At 41.3% G+C, this 14,338-nt stretch overlaps 1 protein-coding gene across 6 annotated transcripts in view; it reads right to left on the bottom strand.

Moving 5' to 3' along the window:
- The window catches only part of Sorcs1 (sortilin related VPS10 domain containing receptor 1), a 499,209-nt gene that overhangs the window by 299,162 nt on the left and 185,709 nt on the right, over window positions 1-14,338 (bottom strand). For all 6 annotated transcript variants that reach the window (XR_009057571.1, XM_057777825.1, XM_057777826.1 and 3 more), the window contains exon 2: window positions 8,768-8,835. Coding sequence is in view for 5 of the 6 variants with exons in the window: in XM_057777825.1 (XP_057633808.1) it covers window positions 8,768-8,835 (68 nt within the window). In the remaining variant the exon portion in view is untranslated. The remainder of the gene's footprint in view (window positions 1-8,767; window positions 8,836-14,338) is intronic.

Raw genomic sequence — 14,338 nt, 5'->3', positions numbered from 1 at the left:
GGGGTAGAGTGCTGTTGTAGAATACACAGAGGTCTGAATTCAACCTTCCTATTTCAAAAGAAAGAAAGAAAAGAAAGAAAAGGAAAGAAGGAAGGAAGGAAGGAAGGAAGGAAGGAAGGAAGGAAGGAAGGAAGGAAGAAAGAAAGAAAGAAAGAAAGAAAGAAAGAAAGAAAGAAAGAAAGGAAGGAAGAAAGAGTGCCATATAGATTCTTCTGGGCAGCACTGTTTCTGGTGCATCTAGGGACTAAGGAGTGACAGATAATACCAACTCAAAGGAGAAAGTAGGGCCTAGGATATTCAGGGACAAGGACCCAAACCCAGGCCTCTTTCTGCTCTGGTCTACGTAACTCATATGTAACCCATAGCTTAACATTTATAGCTACTTTGCTAACTGTACCTTTTCTCTACCCATTCTACAGTAGGTTTAATACAAGAATTGTTCCCAATTTTCAGTCTGAATATTTCCCACACAGTTGTATCTAGAGTACATGTGGAATTGGTATGACAATTAATCTTCAGCCCCCAGTGATCTGGGACCCTCATGTTGGTGAGGACAGAGAAACCCATGAGCACTGTTATAAAATCAGCTGCCTCAGGTATTCCATACTGCTTGAACTTTAGGAAGGAGCTGACTTCACTGCCCCAGCCCCAATCCCACATGCTTCCTCGTGACTAACTGTATCCTATGTTTCAACTGCTCTATGAATGAATAACCAGGGAACCATTTGAGGGTAAAACTCTACCAGCTGCAAATACCATATAACCCTAACACAAGCAAGCAAAGCAGCAAGGACAAGCAGAGTCCGTGGGTTCATATGTAACCTCAGACCCACAGCACCAGCCTGTAATCGCTGGAAAGATGACAAGAGAGCATCATATCGAGGCCAGCAGCAGCAGCCATAGTTACGCTGTGTCAGAAAAATTACAATTGCCAAGGCTGTACTGTGGACAATAGCCCACTGCTGCCTGATGGAAGCTGTAGCAATGTTCATTCTTTCTACAACCTTAAATAGAAAATGTCCCCATGAAAATGCAATTAAGACGAACTTCTTTTTTTTTTTCTTTTTTCCTTCCTTTTTTTCTTTTTGGAGGTCAAAAGTGACAGATTTATTTCCAACTCGAGGAGAATAGTAACAGAGTGATCAGGGATGACACAGAGATGATGTGAAATGATGGGAAATTAAGTAAGAAAATTATGATGCAATAAATTCCAGGAACTTTCCAAAGGTTTCCAGACAAAATATTTCTTGTTCTGATGAAAACAACTTTATTCTCTACTTCAAATCATGGTTAATACAAGTGTGTGGTCAATTCAAAGCCTATGTGTTTAGATCAGAATAATGAATACAAACTTCCCAGCTGCTCTGGCTAAGGGCTGAATGTGGCAAAGCCAGACTTTTGTGGTGCCATCTTACCTTTTGCTAACTCCGAAGAGTTAAAGCAGAGCTCACCTAGGCTCAGCCCAGTGTTCGCATCTGAAAGTGCAATGAAGCAGGACATTCAAAGATAGATTCTTTTAAAAAGCTCTTTTAAGTCTTGGTCCCTAAAAATGCTGACAGAAATAAATACACAGTTTACAGAAAAACAAAACAAAACAAAACAAACAGTCCTGTGTATTTTATGAATTGATTGCATCTCCTGCTTCTTGCAACCTAAGAAGTCATAATCCCATGCAATCACAGATTGTTTGAAGCCAATAAACCAAGGGTGACGACCTTGCTCACAACCCAGCAGGAGATAGAAAGGAAGCCACGCTGAGGGATAACTCTTTGGTGCACCATTTCTCTTTGCAAAGAGGAGGGCAGAGCGAAAAGTGCTTGGCATGATGCATAGTTGAACAGTATATCAGCAAATTCAGCTGAATAAAAAAGGGGTTTTCTAAAGTTCTCTGATAGTTCAGTCATCTTCCTTGTTGTCCTGTGATACACACAGCTCAGTCCAGCACCACTGCTTGCAGGTTCTACTGCTGGCCTGGCTGCTCACATGAGCAGTGAAGGCGATTCTCAGGTGAGAGTACAGCCTGGGGTAGTTGTGATAAGGAACCAACAGACATTGGCTACATTTGTACCTAAACAGTCCTTGAATGCTGGTTGTATACATTTGCCTTCTCTTTACATTGTATAGGACACATGGTGGTATAGGTGTAGTCACACAGCATGACAGCGTCAATTACATGCTGAGATTAAATTAATATCTGTCTCCTCGCACATGTGCACTGACAATAAATTAAAACAACCTGACATTTGAATAAATGAACGTCTGGAAACCGTTGATTTCCCATGATATATAAGATGGAGCAAGTTTTATATCAGTTAATTAAATCCACACATGACAAAGATAATTTTCCAACAAAATATTTCTCCAATAAATTCATCAAAATGCTAATTATCTGCTACAAAACAAGAATAGTACTTGGTGCTGGGATACGTTGGTAATGGAGGTAATATGAAACTTCCTAACTTTCAGAAATGGTAAGACATGTCCAGAAAATAGTAGTCTAAAGGAAATTAGATGTGGAACAAGAATGAATTTGCATATAACCAATGCTTTCTTGTCTGGGGTTAAGGGAGAGCTAGGACAAGAAATGTTTCCTGTGAGTTCAGACCCTGGGATCGGGAGCTAGCATGTCTGAGTCAAGTATGTAGATGGAAGTTTATGTCCAGCCCAGTCCCACAGCTGTTCAGTACCAAGGAAACACACAGAAGCTTATATTAATGATACACTGCTTTGATGATTTGCTCAGGCCTCTTATCAACTAGCTCTTACAACCTAAATTATCCCGTAAATCTTATCTATGCTTAACCACTTGTCCTGGTACCTTTTCTCAGTGAGGTGTTCTCAGCCTGCTTCCTCCTCTATTGCTTATCCTCCTGATGACCCTATGCTGGTTACTTCTCTATGCATCAGTTTCCTCATATATGATAGTAGTATAAGGCTAGAGCCAATCTTCTGAATTGTTTTGAGGATGAGTTAAATGTACGCATTGATAGCACTTCCAGGGAAGTATTGAATTAACAAAATACAGTGTCTTAGTTACTGTAGTGCCCTAATAAGACACTAGGACCAAAAAAGCATAAAAACAAAAACAAACAAACAAACAAAAAAACATTTATTGGGGCTCATGACTCTTGAGGGTGAAAGTTCCTGATCATTATGATAGGGAAAATGGCATAGCACTGGAGCATTGACTGAAAGTTCACAGCCTGATCCACAGTCACAAGGCAGAGAAAACAGGGGCTAAGTGGGAATGGAATGGAATTTTGAAACTTCAAAGCCCATGCCCAGTGACATATCTCCTCTAACAAGGCCACACCTCCTAATCCTTCCCAAACAGTTCCCACCAACTTTGAAAAAAACACTCAAACATATGAACCTATTGGGTCATCCTCATTCAAACTGCCATACAAGGCTATTAGTATTGTTTATTAGGTAAATTATATAGGGAGAGAGTCATTTCAGATAATGACCAAGTAGGTGTTAAAAGCCCTCATTTTGTCTGTCTGTTTCCATTGTTTATTGTGTGTTCAGTAGGAGATAGGTGCTTATCACAGTGCAACCAGAATCCTATGAGACAAAACCTACCTTTTTGGATGAGAAAACAAGGAACGGTAACTCAATAAATTCTCCATACCCTTAAAATAAGTAAGGGCTTGGATTCACATTCGGCCTGTCCAAGGAGAGGCTCCATACATGGAGTGGCCTTCCAAGACCACCTGTCATTTTGGTAGAACCTACAAGTATTATTTAGGATATAATATACAGTCTTCTTCATTTCTGGAGAGTTTTATTAAGTGGGGTGATGATGGTCAAGAAAGAGGGACATGTAATACAAGGGCAGTAAAAACAAACAAAAACAATAAAGATCATCTAAGGTTATCTGAGACTCAAAAAAAAAGCTCCCTTGGAGAAAATATAATTTTGCTTTCCAAGCAAGTATCTATTGCAAATATCTTCTTAATTAGGGGTAGAATTTTGTGTTCACTTCCCCTTCTCAGTTCTGTAATTGTATCTTGCTTAAACCTGTGTAGGTCCTTGTGATTACTGCCATAATCTCTTGGTTCATATGTATGCATTATACATACAATACACTTGATCATATTTATCCCACTCCTACTACTTCCTGTAACTCTTCTCAGATTCTCCTTCCATCCCATTTCCCAAGCCAATCTTACGTTTAATAACCTACTTAGTTCAGTTTGCTGCCTAGCTTCACACAAATGTGGGGCCATCTACTAGATCATGCTTCATCCACCAGGGATCCCACCCCTAAAGACAACTCATTCTCACTCTTTTAACAATTCTTCATCCAAGCCATTTATTAATATATTGTTTCTAAGAAAAACAGACTTCATGATACTTAGTATGAGCCATTTTCTTTTTGTAGGGGAGGCAACAAAGAGGAAATTAAAACATAATGAGGTTATTCACCATTAAGTCTCTCTGACAACTGTCTAGATAAAAAAAATTACTTCGCATCATGGTCTCAGATATTTGAGTCCATGCTTAGCTGGCTGCATGGCTTTTGGGACATCATGGCAAAGAGAATGTGGTGTACTGAAGCTGCATTCTTGGCAGTGCTCACAAATCAGGGAGCGAGGAAAAGGGAACAAGGAAAATATATAAAGACCTTCAACCAGTGACTTTTGTACTCAGCTAAGGGGCCAACCCCTCATAGTTCATTCTGCTTTGACCCTTTCTACAGATTATCCCAGAGTCCATATGATACAAGCATCTCATAGTACCAGTACTAGCTGCAGCAATCCCGCCAAACATGAGCCCGTGGAGACATTTTATATACACACTGTCATACACGGCCACCATCTGCTTTTATTAACTAGAGTGGAAATAGACAAAAATCCTAATATCTTGTGCACAGCTTTATTTTGCACTTATCATGTTTCTATCTACACAGAATACCTACTTCTGATTAGATTTTGAATTGTTTCTTGATTTGAATGATATCAATAAACATCTGACAACTATTAGAAGACAGACACATGATACACCATGAGATGAAGGAAGAAGAGGCAATTTTCTTTGTATGATTAGAAAAGCAGTCCACAAGACCCTAGATCAAAAACTGTAAAGATCCCCAATATCATACTTATTAGAATGTACTGGGAGAAAAACACGGTGGAAAACAAGTATTGAAACCATTCAAACCTAGTGAAATCCTAAAGACATTTGCATTCAGCTATTGCTACTGAATATATTATTCCAGCATTCTTGGGATGTAGTCCAGACAGTTGCTTACATTATAATGCAGGTTTCTGTATAGTGAAGGCATTTTTAGAACTCCTTGGGACTTTGCAGAGATCAAGCTATGAAAATAAAAGGACAGGCCTACAAGCCTGTTTTTAAGAACTATAGATCATAACTACAATTGACTAAATGAGACTAAAGAGACATCAGAAAGGTAAACAAGAGCCAGGCACATGCACGTTAAGAAAATAGACTGACGTGTGTCCACTCTGTATAATCACACAGTCACTCAGGAAGCTCTTGAATTTCCCCAACCCTCACTTCTCTCTTGTGGAACCTGGAGATACTAACAGGAATGATTTTATTGGGTGGGTTCAAGAATAAATACACAGAGAACATTTCCTGCTCCTCAGAAAGCATTTCTTGAGTTAGTTTAACTCAATATGCATATTCCACATATTGGAGCACTTACAGCTTGGACTCATCTTTCAACGTGTTAGTTTGGATATATACCCATGGTTTACTCCCAAGTGAAAAAAAATAGACTTCCAGAGTGGAGTAAATAAACACTTCTGCAGATATAAGCAAGAAAACACACAAAATTATTCCTAGCTGAATATATTGATTAACACTTAATTTGGGCCCCAAACAATGAACAAAACCATCGGCTACTGTTAATAACGCCAACGCCAAGAAGGCTGGACCTGTATGGAAAGTGCATGGTGTATTCAGACATTGCTGCATTAACTGGCTCATTATAATGAACACATACTACTTCCTTGGCTTAGAAAATTACCAATTTAATCTTAATAAAGTAAGTGTGAAAGTCTCAGAGCCAAAGTCACTGTTGTGTGTTATAGATACGGCCTGAAAAGGAGAAGCTAGAAAAATGTGATGAATCCTGAATGCAAAGGGGAGGGATAGAGATGTGTGAGATGGCCACCCGCAGGCCTTCAGGTAGTGGTGGTGCACAGCAGCAAGCACAGAAACGAACCGCATCATTGGGTGTGTATTAATACAGGAAATGCCCATACTGGGATATTTCCACACATTGTTTTTAGAGTGTGTACTTCCATTTCATAGCCTTTTATTTACAGATGAGTAAAAACTAGGTTTGGTATGAAAAACACTCTTCAAAGCAGGAAGTTAACAGTCTGACCCAAGACACTCTTCACTGCTCCCCTGGAGTGTCTGGAGTGGGAAGAGGAAATATCTTGCCATCCAGTGGTGGGACACGAGACTCTGCTTTTGATCAGTCACCCATAACAGTAAAACTCTTTGACAGAGGCCGTGCTGGTGTGTGCACCTTTAAAAGCACACGCTAGCATCATCTTCAGAAGTGTCTAGGGCTTCCTCACTAGCTAAGCCCTCTCTGCAGAGGGCTGATTACCCTGGACATGAGAGAGGGAAGATTAATATATTTCTTCTTGGAGATACTAAGAGAGGGGAAAGATGAATATATTACTTCTTGGAGATACTGTATCCTGATTTGACATTTTTATTTATCCAAACCTTTAAGCTTATCTTGCTTCAAAGGGGAAAAGCGGCTTTCCCCACAAATCTCAAGGCTTAATCCACTATCAGCTAGAGTTGCTACTCAGGTGTGGTTAATTGTTCTGTGTCAGCTCACACAACCCCTCTCAGTTTGCTTCTCCCGAGCGAACAAAAAAACAAAAAACAAAATCAGCAACTTGCTCCGGGATTAAGGTGCAATCGATGGCAGCCCAAACAGGGAGTAAATCTCATTAATTGGGTACAATAGTAGCTTGTCATCCCTGTCTCATAGATCCAAAGAGCTGTAAGTCCTAAGGACTTCAGTACAAGGTCAACTGGCTCTTGGCCCCCACCTACTCCAGTTGCCAGAGGGCCTCTGACACCCTATAGTGTTCAGCTGGTAGAATGTCAAACAATAAGGCTTAACTCAGGCTTTAAATCTGGTTGTTGAACATTTCTCAGTTGCTCAGTTTTACAGAAGTAGAAAAATGTGCTGATAAGAATCTCAGTACTTAAAAAAATCCTACTAATTTATGCACGTATATTAATTATTAATCTGTGTGTATTATGTTTGATTATGTCTGTGGTAGGGCATGAACGGTGCTGGTGCTGTGTGGACAACACAGATCAACTTACTGGATGCATTGTTGAGCAATCTCTGCCTTATTTCTTTAAAATAGAGTTTTTCATGTACCTGGAGCTGACTTATTGGGTAGTCTGGATGGCTGCCAAGCTCTGGTAATGCTCCAGTCTCTGCTTATAGCACTGTGATGACAGGAGCCATTTTTACTTCATGAACCTCCCTCCCTAAGATTGGAAAAACCTACTCTTAATAGTCTCATCAGAGAGAACGGAGCAAGCTGCCTTTGTATCTGAGTGGTCTAGTACCACCTTCTCCTGTGTGGTTCTGCGTATTTGCCACAGTGCAGGCAGGCCTGTGTCTGCAAATGCCTTCTACCTCTCCGTGACTAAGTTGCATGTCTCTTAATTGTCTACTCTATGGTCTGCACTGCTTATGACAGGTACACTGTATGGGCTTTTATTCTTGTGAATGCACACACTAGAATGCCCACACTATCAGGAAACACAAATTTACATGAACATTCTGATCAAGGCTTACTGAATTTAAATAATGAACTAGGCGCTGGGCACTAAATGTGCTAAAGAATTTCATGATTATCAAGTCACTAACCAAAACAGTCAAGCTTTTGGGTGCAGTGCCAAGCATTAGCCTTGGCCCACCCCTCGACTTCACGTAGACAAAGCCGATGTCTCTTTGAGATTACAAGATGAGCTGGGAGTAACCGTTCAGAGGCAGTGCTCTCCTGGATTTCAGGGGCTGGTGTAGGCATGGCCATCTGATATAGGCTGGCTAGAATGGTAACATTTAGAGGAACGAGAAAAAGGCACTCTATAGAAAATCCAAAGAAACAGTAAAGTAGATTGTATTGGGTTACTGAACATTTGTCTGTTTTTTTTTTTTAATTCAGACTGATAACACCCCGAAAACATCTTTGCTTATGAGATATTCTGCCTCTAAATGAATTGTATCCATTCATTTGACAGAGTAGGTTCTTTTCACACAATTTGTATGTGTATGAAGTACAACATGAAGCCCTGAGATACAGGTATATGCATATACATATGTCTGTGGGCCTGCCTGTGTGCTGCTTGGGAACTGCAGGACCATGGACAGCAAACTGCGAAAGCCATGCCCCTGATAGGAGATTGGCTCCTGCAGACTTGGAAACTGATGTAAGGTTTTCTCCAATGGGAAACTTAGCCCCTTTCTTCACAAGGTCCCAGATCACTGAGAACCATGGGAATCAAAACACATTAACAGTTAAGAAAGAGAGGAACACAACAGTCTCACTGACCACGAGAAGAAGGCATTTCTTCTGCCTGCCAAAAGACAAAGTCTATCCATCTCCAGAGGAAACAGAATGAAAAGAAAGAAAGGCATGCACATAACCAGAAACCTTCCCACCAGGAAATGAGACTTCAAGAGACAGCACTAGCAGACACCAGGCTTAAACAATACAGTAATTAGAGATCTAATTTATCTACATACCTCCAAAGTGAGCTCTCAGTGATGCTCCCAAGGTTATAGTCATACAACTTTGTCAAAATGAGAATCACCTGAAGGCAGAAGAAGAAATCATGGTTAGTCTCAAACAATTACAATCTCTTAGAACTGAAATGGCCCAGGGGAGGGCTTAGGATTCCTTTAATGGGCGCTTAACATAATTGAATAAATTGTTACTGCTTTTCAGCTGCAGAGGGCTGGCAGGCTGGTACTGATCTGCTCTGGCCTGATGCCCTGCCCACCATTTTGGTGCTACCCCACAGACAGTGATGCCTATTTTGTCTGTGTATGTCTTACCCTGGTGAGCTTAATATATTCTAGGAAGCTTACACAACTAACTGTCAAATATGTACACTTCAAGTTAGCTACTGATTAAATATTCAGGAAAGGTCAGTGGTGAGGTTCCCAGCTCCCATAGCTGGGCCGCATGGTCCACCATCCTTGATTCCTGAACCTCAGTGTGCACATCTGAGAGTGCCAATAAAGGGCAAGATGCTAACTCCTGGGGAACATTGATGTGAAGAATAAAAACGAATCATAAGTACAAATGACGTAGAAATTAGCACGGGTGTCTTCAGTATTCGCTCCCTTCCTTTCTTTGTGAGTTTGATTAACTGTTTCTTCTGACTTCACACTGAGAGAGGAGATACTATACCATAGAAGGGAAAAGCAAGGGCATTGTGCCAAGACAGTTCTGGGACACATGATTCCTGAGACTTACAAAGTTGGGTATGGAAAAGCCTCCGAAATAGGAACAGATTCCGGGAAAAAATGGACCCTGAACAAATTCCTCTGCGCTTCCCAGAAAAAGGTCCCTTTGATTTGTTTCCTGTTCCCATCCCCACTTAGAGGAAATCAAACCACTTGGTTCACTTATTCAGAATTCAGGAAATATTAATTGATCATCCATAATTTCCCCTCATGCTAGAGGAGAACACAGATAGCACAGTGAAGATTAGAGTCTGTGACCCAAACATTACAACAACAACAACAAAACTTCTCAGAAAGAATAAAGGAGTTTCAGAGGCCTGATCTTTGCTTTTCAGTGCTCGTGACAGGCTCGGTCATCACAGCAGGTTGAGATGATAGCATCAGCATCATTGGTACCTGTAGCCATGAATAGGCTCCACCTGACTTCCTGGAGTACCCAGGCCCCAGGGCACCTGTGGACACAGAGCAGCACAACCAGCTTCTACTTCTAATGACCGGGTTTGTTTGTTTTTGTTTTTTTTTGTCTGTTCAGTCTTTGGACAAGAGAAAGAGGAATTCATTGCTCCATTCAGGGTAGTGTCCATGGTCTAGCCCTAGACCTTTTGGCCCTGCTATAATGTTTCCAACTCAGCAAAAATCCATTCACATCAATGTCCTGGATTTTCACTGTAGGTCTCAGGATCAATTATAGCCACAGTAAGCACACAATGTTCTAACCTTGAATTCCGAGGCAGCGGCTGCCCGATCGTGCTAAATACTTCCAAATTCCAGGTAACTGACACAGTGCCTCATTTAGGAGGCAGGAGCATCCGTGATCCTTAACACTTCACAGAAAGCCAACTAGGACTCCTTTCTAGGAAATGGAGAGCTATGTTACCCAGAAGACCAACAGAGATCCCTGCAGTCCTGTCATCTAAGGCTGCTCTCTCCTGACCCGCAGTGTGAGCTGCCATCAATGATCTCTTCAGAACTCCCTTCTTCCTCACACTTGAGCATGTGTGAGGTGTGGGCACCCTGTGGGCACATCAGATGGCATGCCTGTGGTGGGGCATATGCTTAACAGATCCCTGTGCCAATTAAGTCACCCTCAGTGCTAAATTCCAATCACAGCCAGCCCAGGGACGGCTGATCAGTGGCAGCAGGGTGGCTGTTTGTTTGAAGACAGAGAATCATGTGACTACACCTCAGGGTGATTTTGCCAAAGAGGCCTATAAATCCCCCACCAAGGAAATGGGGTGTGGGCAGAAAGTATTTCTAGGTAGTTGATCTTATGATACAACATAGCAGTAAACTAAATAATGAAGTTCAGATGGTCACGGGCCATATCTCCCATTCATGTGACAAGGGGCTTTGGAGGTGCCCAGGAGTAGGAACTCTTTAACCCCGTGTGACACGGTGTGAGCCAGCCTGCCCGCACACGTGGTGATTATTTGTTTCCTAGGGCAGGCGGGCACAATGGTGGAAATCTCTGCTCTGCTTCCTCTTGCTGGGCTAGTGAAACTGACAATGCCCATGATGTGGGCTGCAGTTAATCACAGGAGAGGCATCCTTTGTAACGTTTCACGGCATAGCTGTTCAACCCAATCTAATCTCCCTGTTTTTAGAGCCAGAGCAAGACGGAAAGGCGACCTTCTACCCTTCAGTTATGTGTTTAATCGATTTCCTGAGGTCTCTCTTCCCTTCATTCTCCCCCGTGGCTGTACGCATTACTCAGCCTTCACTCCTGGGCAGCGGAGAGATGCAACCTTCTGTCGGAGCTCTGATGTTGTTTATTAGTGAGTTACTGCTCGCTTCTGATTAGTGGTGCTATTCAACAAAATCCTCATATGTTACAGGGGTCACAGCTCAATTCGCTGCTCCAAAGTGAGGATAAGTTGAAAACCCAATTGTGATAGTATCCTGATACTATCTCATTATAGCTTTCTATATTTTCACATATTAAAGAAATCAACAGAACTGTGGTAAAATTTGTTTAAATAATATATAACTCATCATTTATTTTCATTGAACTAATAATTTTCATGTATAGGTTTTCTTAGTTCAAAATTATGACAATTTTAAGTTTAATGGAAGCAAGGGTATTTTCATTTCTGTGTGTGTGTTTCTGAGTATGTATATGTATGTGTGTGTGTTATATGCATGTGTTCATGTAGAGGTATGTGTGTGTGTAGGAGAGGGGAGGCCTGCAAAGATGCAATATTAGGTTTCTTGCTTTATCATTTTACACCTCATATTCTGAGACAGGGCCTCCCACTACAGCAGGACTGCACTGATTCTACCAGATTGTCTGAACAATGATCTCCAGGCATGTGCCTGTCTCTGCTTCCGTGTGCTGGAGTTACAGATACAAGCCACCACACCTGGTTTTGTTGTGACTGTTGGGACTCGAAACTCAGGTCCTCATGTTTAAACAACCAGAACACTTCTGGTAAGACCATCTTCCCAGTCCCTACCAAGGTTATTTTGACAAACATACACCTACATGAAATAATGTCCATAAGCTTCCTATTTATTGCTATATGTTGATTTCATTGTACAGTGCCCAAATGCCCCTGATTAAAACAGAAGACACTAATCCTGATGACAACCTTCATATGTTCCACTCCAAGTCACAGAGTATCTTCGAATAGCTTTGGCTATTCAAACGACTACATATACTAATAATAATACAAATAACTATGAACTGATAACCTCCACTTAACAGAGTATCTACAACATCAGCATGAAGTTATATCTGGAAATTTCCACAGTAGCATATCAGAAGTGTCCTTTCTAACCAGTCTCAGAACTCCTGTTACCACATGAAGTCTGCCTCTTGCTGTGACTTCTTCCTTTCTGTCACATTCTTGCCTTACAAAACCTTACTTGGTTCATACTTAAAGAAAATGTAGTGCCCACCTACTGAGTCATTGTGTGGCAGCCATCCATCCCTTACTACTCTGTATGGGAAAGGGTGATGTCTTTAAAGAAATGGGCAAAAGTTTTCTGCTTAGTGTAGAGATCAAGTACGGCTGGGCCCCAGTGCAGCCCTTGTCCAGAGCCTTCCATGCTCCTTACTGAATAATGCTATCAATGCTGACCATTCAGTCTCTTGCATGAAGGTGAGGAATTGTCACTGAGGACTTTGTGACAGAAAAATGCAATTCACTCCCTCAAACTCTCAGCTGTTTTCTGCTTTGTATTACAAAACAAAGCTTTGGTAGATATAAGTAGAGACACTAATATATATGACTAAACAGACACGTCCCACTGTAAATTAGTAAAAGTCAGTTAAAATCCTTTTGTACCAAAATAGCTGGACAAGTGTTCTTTCTGAGTGTGCTTAAAATTAATTAATTAAATTGAAACAAGGTTGGTTAACACACACAAGTCTCTATTAGGCAAGTTATTAGCCACATAACAACTTTGAATATGACAATTTTTTATTGTTACCATAAAATATAATTTAGAAACAAAACCCCAAGCATTTATAGAGCCCTCAGATCAGCTTCTTGGAAATGCAATTTTGCATGGCATGTGCTGGCCAATGACTAAGCGTCATAAAGCAGAGGCTGAAAATTCACTATTCACCCTCTAAACAGCAGCACTGGAATTTTCTGCTTCTTTTATTAAGAGAAGAAAGTTTCCCCTCATCATTCACTAAATGAGGCATTCTAACCCCACGGGAAGGAAAATCGAATGCTATGAGTATGCCATGCATTTATCAGTACATTTGACTTGACCACTAACCTTGACATACCTTCATCTGGGGAAACTTAGAAAATGGGGACACGCTACCATCTCTGGTTTTTCTGCCCCTTCGCCAACTGCGGAATGCTCAACACTAAATGGAAGGTATTTACTACATCCCCGTCCTATAACTGCTCCTGGAACATTGTGGAAGACTGGGTAGAGGCCGGGCGGTGGTGGCGCACGCCTTTAATCCCAGCACTTGGGAGGCAGAGGCAGGCGGATCTCTGTGAGTTCAAGACCAGCCTGGTCTACAAGAGCTAGTTCCAGGACAGGCTCCAAAACCACAGAGAAACCCTGTCTCAAAAAAAAAAAAAAAAAAAAAAAGACTGGGTAGAAACAGTGTAATAGTTAGAGCTGCTCTTACCTACAGGGCAACAATGTCTTTTGGACACAACAGGACTGTTGTGAAATATTAAAGATGTGTTACATTTGTTTGTGCTGTGAAACATTTGTTTAATGATGCAAAGATGTGTCGAATTCTTTTATGTTACATTTGTTTAACTTCGTGGCACTGTATTACATTGCCTGTCTAAAACACCTGATTGATCTAATAAAGAGCTTAATGGTTAATAGCTAGGCAGGAGGAAGGATAGGTAGGGCTGGCTGGCAGAGAGAATAAATAAGAGAAATCTGGGAAGAGAAGATTGAGGAGCAAGCAAAGAAGAAGGAGAGGAGGACAACAGGGGCCAGCCACCTGTCTTCACAACAAGCCATGTGATAAGAAGTAAAGAAAGGTATATAGAATAGAGAAAGGTAAAGGACCAGATGTAAAAGGTAGACAGAAAAATTTAAGAAAAGATGGCTAAAAACAAGACTCTGTGTGTATTTATTTGGGACTGGGTGATGGGCTCCCAAAGAGTAAAGAGTAAAAACAACAACAATAACAACATAGGGCCCTTGCACAATTGAAATCCCAGCAGCTGTGTAATCACGCATAAGCCAGACCAAAATCTCAACATGGAGAGGGCATATGAACACAATGTTTCACCGCTAACACAGCAGCTGTTGACAGCTGTGGGCTGCTGGCAGAGGGGCAGTTCTCTCTAAGAGGATAGCCCGTGATAAGTCAACTACAAGCCAGTAGAAGGCCATACATCTATAAATAGCTGGGCA

Source organism: Chionomys nivalis, chromosome 8 (genome assembly GCF_950005125.1).
Source record: "Chionomys nivalis chromosome 8, mChiNiv1.1, whole genome shotgun sequence".
Taxonomy (NCBI): domain Eukaryota; kingdom Metazoa; phylum Chordata; class Mammalia; order Rodentia; family Cricetidae; genus Chionomys; species Chionomys nivalis.
Note: the sequence above shows the minus strand (reverse complement) of the source record. Positions and strands in the feature narration are given on the sequence as shown.